This window comes from Eutrema salsugineum, unplaced genomic scaffold (genome assembly GCF_000478725.1).
Source record: "Eutrema salsugineum unplaced genomic scaffold, Eutsalg1_0 scaffold_2, whole genome shotgun sequence".
Classification (NCBI taxonomy): Eukaryota; Viridiplantae; Streptophyta; class Magnoliopsida; order Brassicales; family Brassicaceae; genus Eutrema; species Eutrema salsugineum.
This window is the reverse complement of record NW_006256829.1, coordinates 6,365,244-6,385,823: the sequence shown is the minus strand read 5'-3', so window position 1 is coordinate 6,385,823 and position 20,580 is coordinate 6,365,244. Positions and strand designations below refer to the sequence as shown.

The following is a 20,580-nucleotide window of genomic DNA, read 5'->3' as shown; positions in this document are numbered from 1 at the left end:
TCCCACTGAACCTACTCCAATAATCTAAAGACGTACAACTCAAATGCAGTAATTTCGTAGCCGGTTTTAAATTGCATTATCATGGAATGGAATTATTAGTTTAACGCTTCGAATTATCTAATATACAATCATTTTCTTTGTAACAATCCAATAGTGTGCTTAAGATCATTTATATATATATACAATCTTTAGGTAATAGCATAAACAAAAGTAATAAGGAAATTGGGGTATAAAAAAAAAGTATTAAAATATGGAGATATAGAGATTGGTAATCATACAAAATTCATTCTATACATGAGTCATGCTCAATTGCTATGAAAAAATAAAAATAAAAGAGAAATAACTTTATTGAAAATTGAAAATTATGACATATATACTTATAATTTTTGCAAAGATGAGTTACAAGATCTTCTCTTTTCCTCCCAAAAAAAGACTGAGGAGTATTTTATATTTGTTTCAAGGGTCCTCTTGTTTTAATAATATAAAAGCAAAGCTTCTTTTATATAGAGACAGCATCATTACAACTCAAAATGCACTCCGATCAGTAGATAGAGAGAGAGACTGGAGACAGATCCACTAAACTTTTTATTTTCATCATTTTAACCAAAACAAAAGAAGAGAATATGGCTTCCTCGTATCTCAATAAACTTCTCATCATCAACATCTTCTTCTTTATCTCTCTCTGTTCTCCTTCTTCCCTCTCTTCTTCTTTGCCATCTTCTCAAACCATCTCTCCCTTCCAACAGCTTTCGCCGGAGATCGCTCCTCTCCTCCCTTCCCCCGGCGATAATCTACCTTCCGACGACGGCGCCGGCACAATCCCTTCTTCCCCGAGCCCTCCTGATCCCGACACGAACGGCGATTCCTCCCATCCTGACCCGTTGGCCTTTGCTCCCTTCGCTTCTCCGCCGGTTTCTTCTACTGCTCCGCCGTCTCATTTTGCCGCCGGAGTTTTACTCATCTCCGTTGTCGTCTCCTCCGCCTCGCTCCGGCTTCGTGGCATTATATCGCTAAAGTAGTTTACTTACTTCACTTATACATCAATCGAACTTTTTGGTTCTCACGTGTTTGTCCAAATGTATATCATTCGTGAATATAATAAATTATTTAAAATATATCCGTTTATTGTTTCTTAAAGTCATTTTTTTTCTTTGTAAGCTATATAGTATTTATTTAATGTTCTTTCTTTTGCCACCATCTTTACATTTTGAGTAGATGTTAATCGTCTAGATTGAATAATCATTTGAATTTCTATAAGAAAGAATAATCATTTGTAATTGCATGCATATATTACATATAAATAGGTGATCTCAAGTTATAATGCGTTATATCTTCTTCTTTTTTTGAATTATGTATCATTCTAATAAACGAATTATGTGTTATCTCAGGACCAATAAACGAATGGAGATTCATATCTAAGTATTACTTTATATTTATGTACGTCCATTATACGTTTGTACGAGCCATAGACTTTTATATACCGATATATATTCAATTCTTTGTGTTAATGGGAAGAATCTATGTTTAGGACCGTTAGGTGAACTTCATTTGTCTGTTTCTGCTGTTGCTTTGTTCCTTTTTCCCTGATAAAGGACCTTCTGAAAAAGTTTAAATCATGTTTTGTGGATTTAATTAAAGGCTAAGCTATGAAGTAAGTATACAAAAAGAAATTTTTTTAAAATACTAGGAGGTAATTAGTTTAGAAACTACTCCTATATATGGAGAGAGATATAAAATTGTTGATATGGTTAAAAAAAACGCGAAGAACCTATACATATGTTTACTTCTTGTACAATTACATAAAGAGATGTGTACTAATTATATACATATGATTACCTCAGATATGTAAATATGGATACGCAGATTGGTGATAAATATGGTATATGATATTCAACCACATAAATCCAATCAAATAATTGCAGTATTCCAAAGTGCCAAATAGTTAGAGCATGCATGTGAGTTGCTCCTGACGGTGCCAAAGCATAAAAGTGTTCTTCTCCTCACACTTTTAGTTACTTTCTAATTTTCATAATCCTTTTTTGGTCAAATCACAAAATAGTAACTTTTATTTCATTTTTTTTCTGACGTCTTACCCATCTCGACGAAAACTATTATTTCATTTATATAAACATACGACTTTATAAATTAAGGTTTTGTGCGTGACAGATTGTATGTAGTGTGATCACTACAATGTTGTGTTGGAGTTGGTGCCCACTTACTTTGTCTTTAGGAGTTATATGAAGCTCCAACATATATATATATATCATCAAAAGAGCCCATACTCGATAAAACTTGATAATCTCTACATTTAATTTTTTGTTTAGCACACGGGATATACAAGTTCAACTGAATAATTGTAATTGATCATATATCCCAGCCATAACAAAATTCAACAACTCACTATCTCAAAAATGCAAGATCTCATTGAACTCCACAATTTTGAGGTTCTTCAGTTATGATTCAACATCACACAACACGAACGCCGCTTAAATACACTTAAATACACTTAGAACATCATTATCCCTAAATTTCTTAAATAAGTTCTTAAGTACTTTTTAATATTAAATATAGGTTAAAAAATTTTATTAAAAACTTAATAATTTTAGTGGTATATCGATAAAGCTCCAATAAATTTCTTAAAAAAACAAAAAAAATATAATTTGTCCAATGCCTGTGCGAGAAATTAGTCTGTTCATAATTATTTTGATACGTGTGCGAGAAGAACCGATTCTTCCAGTTCCATAAAAATCGATTTTTATTGCTTTTGGACTTTAAACATTATTTTATTATTTTTTTGGGTTAAGAAACCCACTAAAACTACTGGGATAATGATGGTCTTAGACACACGTGCTCTGTTTCTTGTTATAAGCTTCAAACAACTCCGGTTCACTCAACTCCTTGGTTTAATTTTAGCTCAGATTGTATCGATAAGTTGAGTTCGCAAACCAACACCATGCTGTATAAACTCAAAGTGTAATACTGACCACATATTGTAAGCCCAGGCCCGTATTTAAAACCCATAAACTTAAACGACTTTTATAACTCAGGCCACAAAGTACAAAACAAAACTAAACCTCACAAATCCAATGTGTATTGCAAACCTTACAACTATAACTTTTTGTTTTTGTTCTGATCTGATAATATATGCAAGTATAGGCATGAAAGATTACAGGCAGTTCGAACAGATTACAACCCCGTCTAAGGAATAATTCCTTAACCTGTACACCTAATCTAATCCATATCACTCCAAACAGGTTAACAAGAAGATCCTAAAAATTAAGTTTATCAATTAGATGATTGAACTCTTATCTATAAACGCCAGTCCTTCGTGACAATTTGTGCATGGACTAGCTCCTCTATTTGATGCCGATTCTTCCACTCCTAATTTCCACGTTACCTAAGAATCCAAAATCTCAGTAGCTTAGAACTTGAAAATGGCCACGCCTGATGCTTATTAATAGCCTTAACCAGCTCTGCCACTAGATGACTATCTATTTTGTAGCTAGTCATGCTTTCAAATAGCCTATAACACTCTGATTAGCTTTGCTTCTTCACCATCATATCCAAAATGCCAATGAAGGTTCTGCGGCAGTGAAGAAAACCACCCCCTTCAAAGTATCTCACCACCAATATATGCACACCTTACAAATATAAAATATTCTTTGCTTTTGATAAGATATGAATAAACGATCAAGGAATGATGACTGTGAAACTACAAAGAGACGTGAACGAGATCATATGGCCGGTCCAAAAGGTATGGAATTTAGCTAGTTACTATGAAATGTATATTACTTAACTGGAACAGTGGAATAAAGAAAACGTTGATTATCAATGTTGACATTTTGTACTGCGATATAATTAAAGGGACGTACGAGTTATAAATTAAAATACAATATATTATCTACAATAATGGTTAAAAGCTATTAAATAGCACTGAGCTTGGAACAGGACATGATTAATTATACAGAATTAATTAAGCAAGCACCCAATACTTATCTAGAACTATTTCTTATTGTTGTTTACTTGTTTTCATTCAAAAAAAAAAAACTATGGAAACGCCTTTTTTTGTCAACAAATTAGTTAGGTTTGGCTTTAAAAGAAGAAAGGGACAAAACACGAATGGAATAGAGCATATTAATATATAGAGTACCCGCATTTGGGTTATCCACTCATTCGAATGAAAAAAAGAAGAAGCATGACGCTAACCTACGTTACCACCCACCCAAATTTGTTTATATAATAAAAAAATGATCTATGATTGAACCAAAACAAAAGATCTATGGCTAATGATTCATTTACATTGTTCAATTCATTTTGGACCAAGTAACCAAACCCACAAACATACGATTGCGAATTTCCACTGCTGATTCTATCTTACTGTACACTTTTTAAATATATGCCTTTTTGCTTATGTCGATGGTTAGCTTGAAATTCGATCTCTATGATTTACCATTATTTTGTTTTCTTAAAACACATACGATAAGAGTTAATAGTACATAATTTCTGTTTTTGGCCTGATTTTGATTGTAGAATATATATATTTTTTGGGGTAAGACGAGGTCCTTTCAAAAGTCGTCTAGGGGTAAGAACTTAAAAGCCCTCGATTTCTATGACTTTTTTTCTATTTTGAAAAGCTTTTCATCTCCCTCTAAAAGTCGTATTGCTACTCAAAAAAAAAGAAAAAGAAAAACAAATTGAAGGTCAAATAAATAGGAAGGGACCGAATGAAGTAGAGAGGGCCATGGCCTACTACTTCTAGTAATTTAGGAGCGATGGTTAGATATTATTTCTAAGTGGGTCCCCATGCATGGACCTCCTTATAATATCATACTTTTTTTACTATTTATATATAGCCCATGAGCTTCGTTGGCTTTTTTTTCTTTAAAAAAAAGTTGTATGCGATATGAATATTTAAATTAACATTATAGAATAACAAATTATATATGTGATTTGAAGTAATTATCTAATTTTAAACTTATTTACAAAAAATAAACACATATTTTAAAAAAATTATTGACAAACCCGAAATCTTATCCAACCCACCGATTTCTCAGCCACTATAGGTTTTATCATCAATAACCAGAATTGTATTTTTCAAGAGGTAAATTAACTGTAATAATATATATACTCACCCTTTCTACATTTTCTTATCAAAAGAACAGTTTGCGCTTGATTGGAACGAATTAAATAAATTAAATGTATAAATATTTATTATATTAAAACAGAAACAATTTTAATACTTGTTTCTAAACACATCTAAAACTTTTTTTTAATAAATAAAATATATATATATATATATATAAATTTAATTCTAAAAATTAAATATTAATTTAGATAATTAAAAGTTTCTTTAAATATAGGTTATATCTATAGTCTATAGATATTAATTTAAATAAACTTTTTTAAATATATGTTAGATTTAATTTAACATTTGAAATTCAAATAAAATTTTCAGAATAATATATATGAATTTAATAAATATCTTCTTATATTTTTTTAATCATATTGTATTAGATTAAAATTTCACATATTAAAAATAGATAAATATTAATATTATATAATAATTTAATAAAACAAGTTAAGTTTTTTTTATAATTATGGTTTTATGCGGAGTTAGGTTATCAAAACATTTAAGATATTAGGAAAAAAATATTTCAACATTAGTAAATATTTATATTATAAAGTAATATAAACGAACGGTTTAGAATTATAATTTTATAATCATTGTCTTTTTCGGATTAATAAAACGAGCGAGTTAGAAATATATTTTTATAATAATGGTCACTTTTAAATTAATAAATTAACCGAATTAAAATTATGTTTTTATGATCATAGCGATTATAATAATACTGAAAAAAATAAAAAAATTATATTTAAATATAATTTTTTATCACTTATTAAAAAATTATATTTTATAAAGAAAACATAAATTAAATAACAAATTTTAATTAAAACAAAATTCCTGTGCGAAATGCACGGAGTAAAATCTAGTTGGTGTTTAAAACAAAAGTACAAATGTTGTTGTCATCCTATGAATTTATGAATTTATGAAGATGATTGATTTTTAATTCGATATCAAAATAAACAAAGAAAATGTTTTTCAGAAAGATCATCTGAAATATATATAACAACAAAAAAAAAATCAAACAGTTTCTCAAGAAAAGAAATAACAAAACAAACTATTCCAATACAGTTTTGAGTTTTCAAATCAAATAAATATAATTTTTTGAGTTAATATATGCATTGGTTGTCGCCTTCTTTTTCCATTTATAAATGTACCCCCCTTTGCCAACTATAGTACAAACGTCAAAATGTAACTATTATTTTTGTCGGACTATAATTTACATATTTAAGTACCAAAAAAATGCAAAGAAAACAAAAAAACACATTTCCACAACCAAATTTCTTAGTAGAAGGAAACTATCTTCAATAATTGTAAAAATCTACTTTTGTTCCTTTCAACAACACCACCACCACTTTCTTCTTCTTCCACCTAAAACCTCTCAATCATTCATTCTCTCCTGAGGCTGAATCCTTCTAATCATATCTTCTTCTTGATAAGTCGCATGACCATACGAAGCTTATTCCTAGAGATGCGCTCGAGGTCGCATCGTGTGGTGCACGACCTTGCCGCCGACTCCACTCCTGCTTCATCGGAAGCTCATCGCTGGTCAGAGATCCCTGAAGAGCTTTTAAGGGAGATTCTGATCAGGGTTGAGGCGGCTGACGGTGGCGGGTGGCCGTCGCGACGCAGCGTGGTTGCTTGCGCCGGCGTCTGCCGCGGCTGGCGGCTACTAATGAACGAAACCGTCACTGTCCCTGAGATCTCTGCCAAATTGACTTTCCCCATCTCTCTCAAGCAGGTTTTCAGTCACAATCACTCTCTCTGTTTATACATCTCTTGTGTGTGCATATGTCTGTTTTGATTGAATTAAGACATAAAGTTACGATTTTTGTTGATCATTTTCAAATTCTAGAGAAATGGATGACTGAATTTTGATGTGACTGAGAGCGTTTGCGTTTGTATTTGCTCTGAAACGAAGAGTAGCTCCTAATCTAAACTATGACATTGATTATTTAAACCAGAGATATATATGAGCATTTTCTTGATTGTATGTGTTGGGTTCTTGTGTAGTTCTTCGAATGTTGTTTAATCGAAAAGGATTGTTTTTTTTTGTTGGTGTGTATCGTTGTGCAGCCTGGCCCAAGGGACTCTCTGGTTCAGTGCTTCATCAAACGTAACCGAGCTACACAATCATATCATCTATATCTCGGATTAACCAACTGTAAGCATCTATCTCTGTTTAATCTCTTCTTCTCTTTTTGTAATCGACAAAACATATCTATTGGAGTCTGTTTTTTTGTTCTTCTCGTTTTCTCGGTTCTGCATTTGTTTGATTGACATCTTTCTTTTTCGTGTCCGTGCAGCTTTAACGGATGATGGGAAGTTTCTGCTTGCTGCTTCTAAGTTGAAGCACACAACTTGCACTGATTACATTATTTCTTTGCGTTCTGATGATATGTCGAGGAGAAGCCATGCGTATGTTGGCAAAGTGAGGTGCGTATATACGATCAAACAATAGTGAGTTAGAGTGTACTAAAAAGGATTGCAATTTTCAGTATTGATTAAAGAGTCTTATACTATTCTTAGCATTTTGAGCTTGTGGCACTGATAAATTAGAAGTCTAAATAAAACTAAATACGGTTCCACTGGAGGTTCTTTGTCGTTTTATTTTTTCTGTTATGTTGATAAATATGTGTGAACTCTTGTTGATATTTTTGCTCTTTCTAAACTTGTCGAAGATCGAACTTCCTAGGAACCAAATTCACAGTCTTTGACGGAAATCTTCTGCCTTCAACAAGACCCGCGAAGCTGAGGAGGAACCGATCTTCTAATCCCACAAAAGCTTCACTAAAAGTTCCTCTTGGAAGTTACCCCGTTGCTCATATCACATACGAATTGAACGTCTTAGGATCTCGGTAATGACTCCAAATGTTTGTTGTCTCAATTTAATTACTTTTTTCTAAGAGTTACTGCAAAATGAAAATGGTTCGAACTATTGAACAGAGAGTATCATTTCTTTGGACGAGTTCTCAAAGAAATTAAGGTCTTAATCGGTATATTTACAGAATACATATCTTTTGTTCCGGCTCGGCTTAGTTCATCCAAATTCGTAACCTTTGGTTTCGAGAACATCTGATATGTAATCTCTTGATGGTATTAATAGGGGACCAAGAAAGATGCAATGTGTGATGGATACAATACCTACAAGTGCAATGGAGCTTCGAGGAGTAGTTTCAGAACCATCAGAGTTTCCTTTCCTCGGTACTCGGTCAGCTTTTTCCAGGTCTCAATCAAAACCATTACGCAGCGGCTCGAGCCACCTGAAAGAGACACCATTAGTGCTGAGCAACAAGACACCACGGTGGCACGAGCAGCTACGTTGCTGGTGCTTGAATTTCCATGGTCGTGTCACAGTGGCTTCAGTGAAGAACTTTCAGCTGGTGGCGGCGGCAGCTAGCAGTGGCGGTGGCGGTGGCACGGGATTGTCACCGGAGAGGCAGAGCGAACGGATAATACTGCAGTTTGGGAAAGTCGGTAAAGATATGTTCACGATGGATTATGGATACCCTATCTCTGCTTTCCAGGCTTTTGCCATTTGCTTGAGCAGCTTTGAGACTAGAATCGCTTGTGAATGATTTTTCTTTTTTTCATCAACTTGTTGTGAATGATTTGTAAGAATTTTATTGAGGTTAGCTTTTAAAGAGTATTTTGTTGCATTGTGTAAATTGTGATGCCTTTTAAAAAAATCATATGTTGTATCTGATAACGCTTCAGGATTTATGTATTGTGAAGACATGGATACAAATAATTTTACAGTAATATGACAACATCTATATAAAGGCTAAAAAAAACAGGAGGCTTTTTTAAATCTATATACAAATATGAATCTGCATTTTCATCAAGCGGCTTGCAAACTAGCTGCACCAGTGCCTGAACCTATGCTTAATGACTCGGCCACATTCTCTCCTGCTTGATCTTGTGAGGATAACTCGAATTGGTTCATGTTCCGGACAAAGACTGCGAAAGCATGGAAATGCTCCGGAGAGAAGAAACGTGCTCCCATTCTCTGGTAAGTGAACAGATCAATTCCTGCATTCTCATCTTCTAGATTCTCAACGATCCTCTCGAACCCACCAGGGACCGGGACGGACGAGTTTTGCCCTGACACAACCACTCCTTGTTTCTTGCAGGATGTTTTGATGTGGGCAAGTAATGACTCGGGGCTCGAGAGAGATTCCGGTGGTTGGTGCTCGTCCGATAGATCCATTCCAGGTATTATCATTCTACAAGAGTTCTTTGCAAAGATCTCTGCGATGGCCTCGTACCTGTCCTGCCCATTAGAGCTGTAGAATCCAGCTGTTAACTCAGAAGGCTGAGATCTTAGCTTATGCCATTGGTGTAAGAGAGGTAGCTTCCCACACACAGACACTCCACTTCCGTTGAATGCGGATGAGGCAACAGAGAGGACTCGGTCTGCATGGGAGATGAGAAGAGACGAGTACCAAGATAAGAAGAAATCACCGTATTGAGATTCCCAGGACCCGCCATCTGAGAAGAAAGAAGAGGAATGAGGCTGTTGATTGTAAGTAGGAGCATCGTGTGGACCACCAAGTCCCCAAAGAGGGTTTCCTGTGGATTCAGCGTACTGTTTAAGAGCAGAAAGCATGTATTTGTCGTAGCACTGGAATTCTCCAGCACCAGAGAACTTGTCGTCGTGTTGATGAGAAGGATATCTCAGCTCACCGTCTGGTCCCATACCTAATGTGATTCCCTGTAAAACATTGAGCAAAAAATCAGGAACCAAAACCAGAGTAGACAACTTGAGAAAGTAAATGCAAAGCAAAGTCTGATATGATTACCGTGATTGTATTTCCCATGTAATCTGAGAAAGCAGACTTGAAGCTCTCGCAGAAACCTCTGTAAACCTCCATAGGAGTCCTCCCATCAAGAACAGGAGCATCATCGACTGCAAACGACAAACAATCATGGTACTGGTTTCCATATCTGTCTGTAAAATAGAGCCCTGGTTCAGCTTCGCCGATCTTTGACACCCAGTCAGGGAGACCTATTTCCGGGTCTTTTGATCCGTGGAAAGAGAGTGAAGCGTGAAGCTTTAGTCCCACCTTCTTCACAATCTCTGCCACTGCTAAGTAGCCTGACCATTCATATTTTCCTGCAGCTTCTTTCTCAACCACTCCCCAGAAGATTGGTAACTCAATTCCCTCTACACCAAGTAGTTTTAAAGCTTTGAGCCCAGCCGTGATGGCTTTCATGTGATTCACGTTGTAGCAGTCTGAAACTGTGTCCAGTGGAAGCCCAACAAATAATTTTACGCTCTCAAGCTGCAACAAAGGAAACAATGAAAACAAGTTTATATTCACCCTTCAAAGAGGAAGCACGCTTCACCTAGCTCATTTACCAACTTGTTCAGAATTGGATAACAGATGAAGAACTAAATTTTGCTAAGTTAGGCGCTAATCTGAATTAGGATCACTGAACACTGCTATATAAGAATCATTACTCATTTAAAATGTATGGGTATTATATATCACGGGAAAAAGGAGACTTTTTTAATCCGATTTCAGCAGATTTCCCGGGAAATGATAAATTTAGAGAAAGACGAATCGACAGTCAAACCCAAATGAACTATCTCAAGTCTAAGCAAATGTTCATAACAAATCACAGGGTCTGAATAAATCTGAAGCATTTTGAATTAATAAAAGTTAAGAACAATAGCAATCGAGGAAGAAGAGAAGAGAATAATTACCGATCTAGATTTTGGAGTGGAATTCAGAAACGGGACTTGATCGGAGATGATGGCTTCGCATTTGACAGACCTAGATGAGCACCGGATCCCAATCTCCTTCAGTTTCGAGATTTGGCTCCTGAAACTAACCCGATTTCTCGATTCACCGGAGATTACTTCGGACCCAAATCTAAATCCGAGCTCCCTATACACTAACTCTGATCTGCAGATCCTTGCTTGAGGATTTCCAATCACTGAAACTTCCATTTGACAAAAGAGAAAAATCGATACAGAATCGAGAGATCGAAGAGGGAAAGAGAGAAAAGTAAAGCGAAAAAGAGATCCTTATCCTTTATCCAAATCTCACCAAAATAGCCAAATTAGTAGCAAAGAAAAATGAATTACAAATTTTTTTTAAAAAAAGTTATTTGTGGATTTCTTGAGGATTTTGGGTTTGGTTATATAAGAAAGAAGAATTAGGAAAGAGAAAGCCTAGTGGATAAACGGTGCTCTCGTGGACACTACACGTGTCATCACCAGAATGCTCCCATACTTGTAGCCGCTTATAATTGCCTTTTCGTTTTTCTTTTTCTTTTGCCGCATTTAATGACAATATTGATGTTTAAAATGCGACCACAAATATTGAATTATTAAGGAAAGCATGCCATATTTTTCTTCGTCAACCAAGCAAACATTATACAGAAAAGTATTTCTAGTGGTATAGTTCAATGGAGAAAAAAATGAATGATACAGATCAATAGACAATATATCTGCGTCAAAAAGAAAGATAGAGCTGTCAAAAGAAAACAAAGAAAATAGATCATGACAATGGACTAAAATACTTAATTTTATAATAATGGTGAAACCTTAACAGATTTTTTTTTTAGTAAGAAAGTTAGAAAATAACCAAAAAAATGGTCGTTGAAAAATAAACCCTCGCAGAGACATAACCTCACTACAAACGAATGAACCAGCATACACTAATAATATGAAATTTGGCTAACAATTTTTGTTCCTTTTAATTACAACTATTATTCTACAGTTTATGTTTTGAAGTTAGAGTTATATTCTATGTCAAGTTGGTTAAGTACAGTTGGAGTATCGAGACAATTGAATCTTATCCAAATTAAATGTATAAACCTATATTAGCTGGATAAATAGATTCAGTGAATCACATATCCAGAACCGTTCTGATTGGTGACTATACTCTACATTATATAAAACTATTAAAATGTATTTTCTAAATGTTGCTTCCCCCAGTATTATGATGGGCATGGCCGCATGGCCTAAGAATACAATCAAGTCGAAGGAACAACAAATTATTTCCTTTATCAACAAAAAAACAACAAATTATTTCCATGCATGATGCATTATTGGAAAAACACAATGATACTCGTATAGTTAGAAACATCGATGATACGCTTAAAAACAAAAACAGATCAAGTGGATAATATCATTGTATTGTCCCGAGAAAAATCGACGTGGTAATTTAAGAAGGCCACGTCAAGTCAAGTTGTCAATGACGAGGTGGGACTTTTTAAATAATTAAATTTTCACTGGGTGTGATTTGAATCAACGTACGGGTTCAGACAAGTTGCCACGTGTCGTAATATGGGAGGTTTTAAATATCCACGCTGAGTCAGGTCCATGCAACTATGTCCCTCAGATTCTGTAGTACTGTGAGGCTGCGACTCTTTTTTTTTAATCGACCACATCTTCTCTCTCTCGCTGCCCCCTGTTTCTCTAGAGATCTCTGTGTGGTTCTTATAACTTGTTTAGTTTTTCTTTTTAGAAAAATATTAATCTATATATCTCGTAGTTTTTTCGTTTCTTTAGTTTGTTTTTAGTTTCTGTAGGTTTTGCAGTCAAAGACAGAGCGAATTAAAATCATATTTCCTAACGTTTACGGTTAATTTATTCAGTAAATTCAGAAACATAACATCAGAAAGTTATAAGAGCGAGTGTAAATTATCTTCACCTCTGATCAGTGATCAAAAAGTGTTTTTCCACTACTGAATAAAACGTGGCCTGAAATCTTAATTGATTTTTTTTTTTGTACTTAAGACAGTTAACATAAACTAACTAAGACTTCAATGTAAATGGTGTTATCCACAAATACAAGACAGGAACTCTGAGATCCACCTAGCAAATTCTCAAGCCACTGAGAACTTGGCCTTTTTTTAAGTCACTGATAGTCTATTCGATTAAGAACGTTTTTCACTTCCAGTGATAGTTGTGTACTTATGTTCACTCCAAGTGAACGTTTTATTTTTTCCTTTTCTCGATATGTACTTAGTATTACTTACAGAGGTATAGTTAAAGAAAAAGTGTTATATATCCTTAGTTGAAAGATAATGCTTTAGCAATTCTCAATCTTTAGCGAAACTGGAAGTGTTGGGTCAAATGGTGTTTTAGATATGTAAGCCCAACCCAAATATTTTCAAGTTGCATGTGAGTTGTGCTTCACACGTCAGTCACGTTCACGCCCAACATATTTAACGATTGTAAGTTTGTAACAAGTTCATCCGCGATTGGACGTTGGTAATTAACCTGCTTTGATCTCAAAAAGTTAAAACTTTCGTAAAAAATAAACCATCGTGTACGATCAAAACCAAACAAAATCATTAGACTCAATCTGGCTAATTAAGAAAACATAACTTTTCCTGATAACTAAAGTGTCAATGTAGAAAAGGAATACATACAGTAGACCACGACTTAAATCATCTTTTTAAGAACATAATTACTTGATCGAGTAATTTCGTACGTAACAACACATTAAAGAAACACAATGTCGACTAGTTAATTATACATTGACGAGAGACCATGTCTAATGTCTTAAGTCTCCGGACCATCAAAATATAGGTAAATAAAAACAAAACAAAAAAAAAACATATTAAAACATAGATTTATACATAATTAATTAAAACAAGAAGTTGGCTGTTACAAGTCCAACAAAAACCATTTTAAAACCCAAATTACCAATCATAAACTCATCAAACACAAATCCTTCTCATCTGCCACAATTCATCTCCTCTTCCGTAGACTCACCATATTGGATCTTTAAGGACACAATTAAGAAGAATGGGTGGCATGTGTATGTCTTCGTGTTGTGGTGGTGGTGGTGACGATGATGGTTCGAGTTTAATAACACATCTCATCATCATTCTGGTCGTCTGTCTCTCTCTCATGGCCGTCTGCACCTCCAATGAACGCCGTACAGCCGTCCGTGTTGTCCGGTGCCGTTGACCGGTATATCATCTGACATCTATATATCAAATCACAACTCTACAAAAAATAAAAAGATTTCTTCGGATTCTTTTTTTATAAATGTATGTTTTGATTCTTGGTTACTGATAAATAAAAGATATTTTGGCTTTGGTTCTTGATTAGTGATGAATTAAGGCTTTTTTTTTTATACCAAAATTGATGGATCAGAATGATATATAGCACATAAATTCCTCCGAAATTTTACCAATACTAAACTATCGGGGTAATTTTGAAATAGCTTAATATATGCGGGGCGATATTGAAAATTATATTGTTTGTGTTTGGGGATGAAGAAGAAGAAGATCAAACGAATCATATTATCCAGTGGTCTCACATATCATCACTACACTTCGTCTCTTGAAAATAAATTCCTTGGCTTTCTCGCACTTTCCCTCTCATTTTCTCATCATCGAAACAGCATTGTACAGCGATTTTTAAAGAATGTCCCTTTGTGCTTCCTTCAACGTATTCGCTTCATACTCACCCAAACCTAAAAGCTTCTTCAGAGATTCCAAACTCGTTTCACAGATTCAGGTAAATTCGTCTGCTTTAACTTCAACTTTCCAAATCCATGAATCCTCGACGAATCTAAGATTCAGGAGGAGGAGACTCAAACCAATTTCATCTCTAGACGCGGGAATCTCAGAAATCGCTACATCGTCTTCCTTCAGGAACAAAAACCCCAGCGATATAAACGTTCTGGTGGTTGGTTCGACTGGGTACATAGGTAGATTCGTAGTGAAAGAGCTTATCAAAAGAGGGTTCAATGTGATTGCTGTCGCGAGAGAGAAGAGTGGGATCAGAGGGAAAAACGACAAGCAAGAGACGCTGAATCAACTTCAAGGCGCGAATGTGTGTTTCTCAGATGTTACTCAATTAGATGCTCTTGAGAAATCTGTTGAGGATCTAGGTTTAGGCATCGACGTTGTTGTTTCCTGTCTCGCTAGCCGTAATGGAGGGATCAAGGACTCGTGGAAGATCGATTACGAAGCCACAAAAAACAGTCTTTTCGCTGGTAAGAAATTCGGTGCGAAGCATTTCGTTTTGCTCTCTGCGATCTGTGTGCAGAAGCCTCTCTTGGAGTTTCAGCGTGCGAAGCTCAAGTTCGAAGCAGAACTGATGGATTTAGCAGAGAGCCAAGACCCGAGCTTTACTTACAGTATTGTGAGACCAACAGCTTTCTTCAAGAGCTTAGGTGGTCAAGTAGAGATTGTGAAAGATGGGAAACCGTATGTGATGTTCGGAGACGGTAAGCTATGCGCTTGTAAACCGATCAGCGAGCAGGATTTAGCAGCGTTTATAGCTGACTGCGTGTTGGAAGAGGACAAGATCAATCAGGTTTTGCCTATTGGTGGACCAGGGAAGGCCTTAACGCCAATGGAGCAAGGAGAGATCTTGTTCAGGATTCTTGGGAGAGAGCCTAAGTTCTTGAAAGTACCTATAGAGATCATGGATTTCGCGATTGGAGTTCTTGATTTTCTCGCAAAGATCTTTCCTTCGGTTGGAGAAGCTGCTGAGTTTGGGAAGATCGGGAGGTATTACGCCGCGGAGAGTATGTTGATTCTTGATCCAGAGACTGGAGAGTATAGCGAAGAGAAGACACCGAGTTACGGGAAAGACACGCTTGAGGATTTCTTTAAGAAAGTGATCAGAGAAGGAATGGCGGGTCAAGAGCTCGGCGAACAGTTTTTCTAGTGGTGAAAGTTTATGCAATATTGAGCTTGGATGTGTATGTAACTGATGAGATTATAAATATTAAAATCTGTATTCATTGACTGCAACAACAATAAGGAAACACAAGTTGCAGAGACATTGGGTCTAAAAGTAATAGCTCTTTTGCAGAGAGAAAAGGAGAAGAACATGTAGCAAAGTATCAAATTATACACTAAGGTTGAGACAGTAATTTAAAGGAATGAGGCTACTTAATCGAAATAGACTCTCCAAAACCTGAGTTTTCGACAAGTCTCTGAAAACATTATATCCAGGTAATTTTCCTGGGTCAAGAATACATAGATAGTATTACACATAATCCTCACTTTCCAAACACCCAAGCATAGATGGTAAAATATAACCATATAAGAACAACAACAAATCAAATCATGAGGAAGACAAATGTGTGTTTTACTTTTGTGACCAATACATATTGATCATCAATCTTTTCTGTTTTTTTTTTTTTTCTTTTCTTTATGTTATAACCGATCATCAGCACCAAATTTTTCTGCAACAAAAAATGTTCTTGCTTACTTTCTGGTGGCAATACATGAGAGATCTTGGTTCTGTCATTGAGGAAGAACAGGAGGTCCAATCGCTCTCGTGTTGTAAGATCTGCAATGTCCACATTTCTGTCCGATTATGTGGAAGTACACTTCTGTTGTGTCGTTACAGTCGTTGCATAGTATCCAAACCTGTGATTTCCGCAGAATCTTATCAGAAAGTATTCAACTTTGATGTCAATTCCGTGAAAGTGCTTTACCAGTCTTTAGTTATTTACCTTCTTGTCGCGGTAATCTGAAGGCATAGCAGTGGCTTCGATCTAAGGAAACAAATGAGACAATTTGATATTCTTCAGCAATTGATTTGCATATTTTTTAACATATGTACTTCAAAGATTCAACAATGGATTTAAACTAACCTCTTCATCCATTCTCAGCCATGTTTTTGACATATCAATCACAGACCTCGAGCAAATCGGACAACAAAACCTACGCAAAATTCACACATTTCAAAATCATCACAACTACCCCAAAAAAACCCACTTTGCGGTTGAAGCAGAGACATAATTAACTGTGAGAAAACGAAAAATAAAATAAAATAAGAGTTACTTGTCACGCTTAATCATCTCGTGGTAGCATTCACAGTGCATCGTGTGTCCGCATTTCATCACTGTTGTGTCCTTTAGAGAGTCAAATAGGTACTGCAGCCAAAAAGCTTTTTCACTCACACACACAATTTGCTAAAACCGCGATATGTTTTCCTGTGAAAATATCGATTTTTACTGTTGAAAAGTTAAGTAGCCTTAACATACATACCTCGTAACAGATGGGACAGTGATGCCGCATTGAATTCTCAACGCACCGATGGTTGTTACGCAGACCGATCGCATAACATGATCCTAAAGGCAAGAAATGGATAGTTTTACGAGTCAACAACTTATGACTCAAACTGGTTAACATAGAAAGAAAAGTTCAGTGCTTTTTCTTTACCACATTTCTTGCAATGGAAGAAGTTCTCACGGCCACCAATTCTGCAACACACCAAGAATTGCCGCAAAAAGAAAAAAAATAATCACATACTTCAAACGGATCAATATAAAGAGGAAGATAATCTATTATACTGTATGAAGAAAGATTCTAACCTGCAAATCCCACAGTCATCACAGTGGAACTGTTGTTTTTCAGTCTGAAACAGGACAAATAGAAGCAACGATAAGAATCAAAATATCGACAAGGAAAAGATTTAAACAGGTGTAAAAATCAAAGTTCTTTACATTGTCATCATAGAATTTGCAGATATTGCAGAAATATTCTCCCATTTTGACACCACAGTTGGAGCAAACTTGAGCTACCTAAAAACACGTTGAAACAAACCCAAATTCACACGCGATGCAGAGAGCTAAAACATCGAAAGTGATCATTATCTAACTCACAAGAAATGTTAAAAGCAATTCAGACTATAATGATGAGAATTACCGGCTGCTCTGTATCGCAAACAAGACAAATTACCTGCAGAAGAAAAAAAACGCCGCAAGACGCAACAAATTAGAAGACAAAAACGTGAATTTGGTAAGATCACATAATTCAATCAAGAAGATGATATCGTACTTGTTTAACGTCTTGACGAACAAGCTCGTGACGGTCATAGATATTACGCAATGTGCTCTGAAACATACAGAAATTTACGAAGGAATATTTCAAACTTAAAAATCAGGTTTACGGTTGGGATTTTCCCGGGAAAATTAATTTAGGACTGTAATTAATTGAGATCATACAGTGCTCTCGTTGTGACAATGGCGACAAGCGAAGACTTCGTTGCAACATGGAGCTCTGATTAGGCATCTCCTCCTGTAATGCTCACACCTATCACACATGGAAGAGAAACGATTTGATATGGATCAGAAACGGTTAAACTGGATTCAATATCTGTGGATCGAGACAGATCTATGGTTTAAAGCAACAACAAGAAAAACAAGAATCGATCGGGTTTATCTGAATCAAGAACAGATGAAAACCCATGAATCAGATGTGCAAAAAGGAAGAAACTTTATGAATCAGAGCTTAAGATTATTGGAGTCTACGAGATCACAAAGCAGAAGAGACGAATCGTCGTGGACCATAACGTGAAAACGAGAGACGACCCACAAAGGCCACAAACCAGGAAACACTGATCTGTTACAGCAGACACTTAGAGATTAAAAGAGAAGAAAGAAACAGAGTATTTTCTTTACCCGAAACCCATCTTGCCAAAATGAAGGCGATCATTGGGTGAAGCTTCCATGATAACAGGAGGAGAAAAGCCGATAGTGAGAGAGAGAAGGAGAGAGAGAGATAGAGATTGGAAAAGGTAAACTCTTCTCTCTCTATATATATATATTTTGTAAAGAAAAGGATTTAGATTGATTGAATGGGCTTCGAAGCCGATAGTTTTATCGGAATCGCTAGGCCAGGAATGAAATCAGACCCCACGCCTTGTTTTTATAGAAGAAGATAAACCCACAAATTATTCAATCTTCCGTTTTACAGAAATGAAAGAGAGAAAGAAAGTAAAAGCTTGGATCTTTTTTACTTTTATTCTCTCTCTTTCTCTCTCTCCTTTTGAATGTTGTTAGCTTGGGAGTTCGTGAGATTTGTGTAGCTTTAAAGAAACGGAATCAATTAAGGGAGAGAGAGATAAGGTGAAGAAGGTGGAGGGAGTTGGGATGACATGGATGCAACCGTAACAGAGAGCGCCGAATTATTGACCAATCACAGTTCTCGATCGTTTATCTTAGCAGACAATTCCTTCTATTTATCCCCCAATACTTTCTTTATAATAAAAAAGACACATTTTGTAAATTGTAAATTTAGTAAAGAGATAATAAATGACCTATTTGTTTACCAATTGGGTTTTCGGACGACTAAAGTTAGTAATTTTTTCAAGAAATTTTCTAAAACATGCTGCCAGTATTTTTGTTTTCTTTGAGTTTCTCGAACATAGTATACTATTATAAAAAGGGCCTAAACCCTAAACCATAATAATCTTTTGTTTGTTTTAATAATAGATGTCCTAAAATTAATAAGAAGTTACAACAAAAGATGTCTTCTATCTAAATTTGCAAAACCTATTGGAATTAAAATCTTTTACAACATGCAGAATTACAAATGTTACTGGAACTGTAGCTAAAAATCAATTTGTGTTGACTGTTGAAGTTTATAATTTTTTTGGTATTATAACCAAAATTTAAAATTATACTACTTTTTATTTATTTTATTTAAAAATATGTTAGGTTTGGCGAAAACAAAAGATATGGATAATCATTTTGAAGACAATGGTAGTACAGTGAGTTGCATCCTGCGATAAAAAAGGTCAAGTGTTCGTTGCTTGAGTCAGTTACATTGCCCCCACCAAACCCATTGGACCACGTGATGGTACTTCGAACCTATCCATCTTAATAGTTATGATTACTAAAAATGAAAATAAAATATAGAATATAGAAACGATGAACAAAATATATTGTGTGTTAATTTTTTTTACGACATATTGTGTGTTAATTATCCGTAGGCTGCAAATAGTATCTGGTTGAAAAACATATGTGAAAACTGAAAAGAAAAAAAAAAGAATGGAAGGGAACATATGTAGCTATTCCGGTATTCCATATCCATTCTTTTGACCAGTTAAAATACGAAAAAATCATTTATATTTTTGCGAGAAATAAATAAATCAGAAATTTGCAGAACAGTAATGATATTTTGATTTTTTTTGTTAAAAAATATATTTTGGTTTTGTTCATTTTACTTTGTTTGCTTGTATAGATATTTGACAAATTAGACTCGATCGTGTCATAGATATTAGTGTTGTTATTGTTGCTGAATTGTGGAAAATACTTTCTTTTTGCTTATTTCACTGTAAAATTGATATAATAGATTTTAAACGTTTAATCAATCATATTTTGACTTATTATACAACTTTTATATGCTAATATAAGTTATAACATATGAATCCGGAGTAGATATCTCAACAAGTGAACCTATGTGATATTTAAAAGAAAGGTGAATTCCAGTCTTAACTCGAGCCATAAATTCAAAGAAAAAAAGTAATAGTTTAACAGGCTCGAATCTCCGGTATAACCAGATTACAAACAGTTAGTTGAAATCTCATGGGGTTACTAACATATAATTTTTAACTTAAAAAAAAAGGAATATATATATAAAATGACGTGGGATGTGGAGAATGTTAGTCAAAGGCTACAAAAGCATTCGTTTCGTGTACATCTTTACAATACATGTAGGCCACTTGACATTCAGAT

General features: G+C 35.0%; 6 protein-coding genes across 6 annotated transcripts; 4 read left to right on the top strand and 2 right to left on the bottom strand.

Moving 5' to 3' along the window:
* Window positions 1–538: 538 nt before the first annotated feature.
* LOC18019167 (classical arabinogalactan protein 25) lies at window positions 539–1,058 on the top strand. Its single transcript, XM_006400358.2, has one exon. It carries the CDS (start codon window positions 624–626, stop codon window positions 1,017–1,019), a length of 396 nt encoding a protein of 131 aa, XP_006400421.1. The 5' UTR covers window positions 539–623; the 3' UTR covers window positions 1,020–1,058.
* A 5,384-nt stretch (window positions 1,059–6,442) lies between these two features.
* LOC18019166 (tubby-like F-box protein 11) lies at window positions 6,443–8,771 on the top strand. Its single transcript, XM_006400357.2, has 5 exons — window positions 6,443–6,863; window positions 7,199–7,286; window positions 7,429–7,558; window positions 7,804–7,980; window positions 8,229–8,771. The coding sequence occupies exons 1-5, from the start codon at window positions 6,567–6,569 to the stop codon at window positions 8,698–8,700; spliced, it is 1,164 nt and encodes a 387-aa protein (XP_006400420.1). The 5' UTR covers window positions 6,443–6,566; the 3' UTR covers window positions 8,701–8,771.
* A 34-nt stretch (window positions 8,772–8,805) lies between these two features.
* Window positions 8,806–11,238, bottom strand: LOC18019165 (inactive beta-amylase 9). The gene is made up of 3 exons (XM_006400356.2): window positions 10,833–11,238; window positions 9,925–10,407; window positions 8,806–9,836 (listed from the first exon to the last, which is right to left on the bottom strand). Exons 1-3 carry the CDS (start codon window positions 11,076–11,078, stop codon window positions 8,964–8,966), a joined length of 1,602 nt encoding a protein of 533 aa, XP_006400419.1. The 5' UTR covers window positions 11,079–11,238; the 3' UTR covers window positions 8,806–8,963.
* A 2,654-nt stretch (window positions 11,239–13,892) lies between these two features.
* On the top strand, window positions 13,893–14,195 carry LOC112086853. The gene has a single exon (XM_024156919.1). It carries the CDS (start codon window positions 13,893–13,895, stop codon window positions 14,055–14,057), a length of 165 nt encoding a protein of 54 aa, XP_024012687.1. The 3' UTR covers window positions 14,058–14,195.
* A 213-nt stretch (window positions 14,196–14,408) lies between these two features.
* Window positions 14,409–15,906, top strand: LOC18019164 (divinyl chlorophyllide a 8-vinyl-reductase, chloroplastic). The gene has a single exon (XM_006400355.2). It carries the CDS (start codon window positions 14,520–14,522, stop codon window positions 15,771–15,773), a length of 1,254 nt encoding a protein of 417 aa, XP_006400418.1. The 5' UTR covers window positions 14,409–14,519; the 3' UTR covers window positions 15,774–15,906.
* A 97-nt stretch (window positions 15,907–16,003) lies between these two features.
* Window positions 16,004–18,941, bottom strand: LOC18019163 (E3 ubiquitin-protein ligase MIEL1). Its single transcript, XM_006400354.2, has 12 exons — window positions 18,523–18,941; window positions 18,067–18,154; window positions 17,900–17,956; window positions 17,768–17,800; window positions 17,566–17,643; window positions 17,434–17,477; window positions 17,282–17,322; window positions 17,108–17,190; window positions 16,901–16,992; window positions 16,711–16,780; window positions 16,570–16,611; window positions 16,004–16,483 (listed from the first exon to the last, which is right to left on the bottom strand). Exons 1-12 carry the CDS (start codon window positions 18,570–18,572, stop codon window positions 16,358–16,360), a joined length of 804 nt encoding a protein of 267 aa, XP_006400417.1. The 5' UTR covers window positions 18,573–18,941; the 3' UTR covers window positions 16,004–16,357.
* Window positions 18,942–20,580: the final 1,639 nt, after the last annotated feature.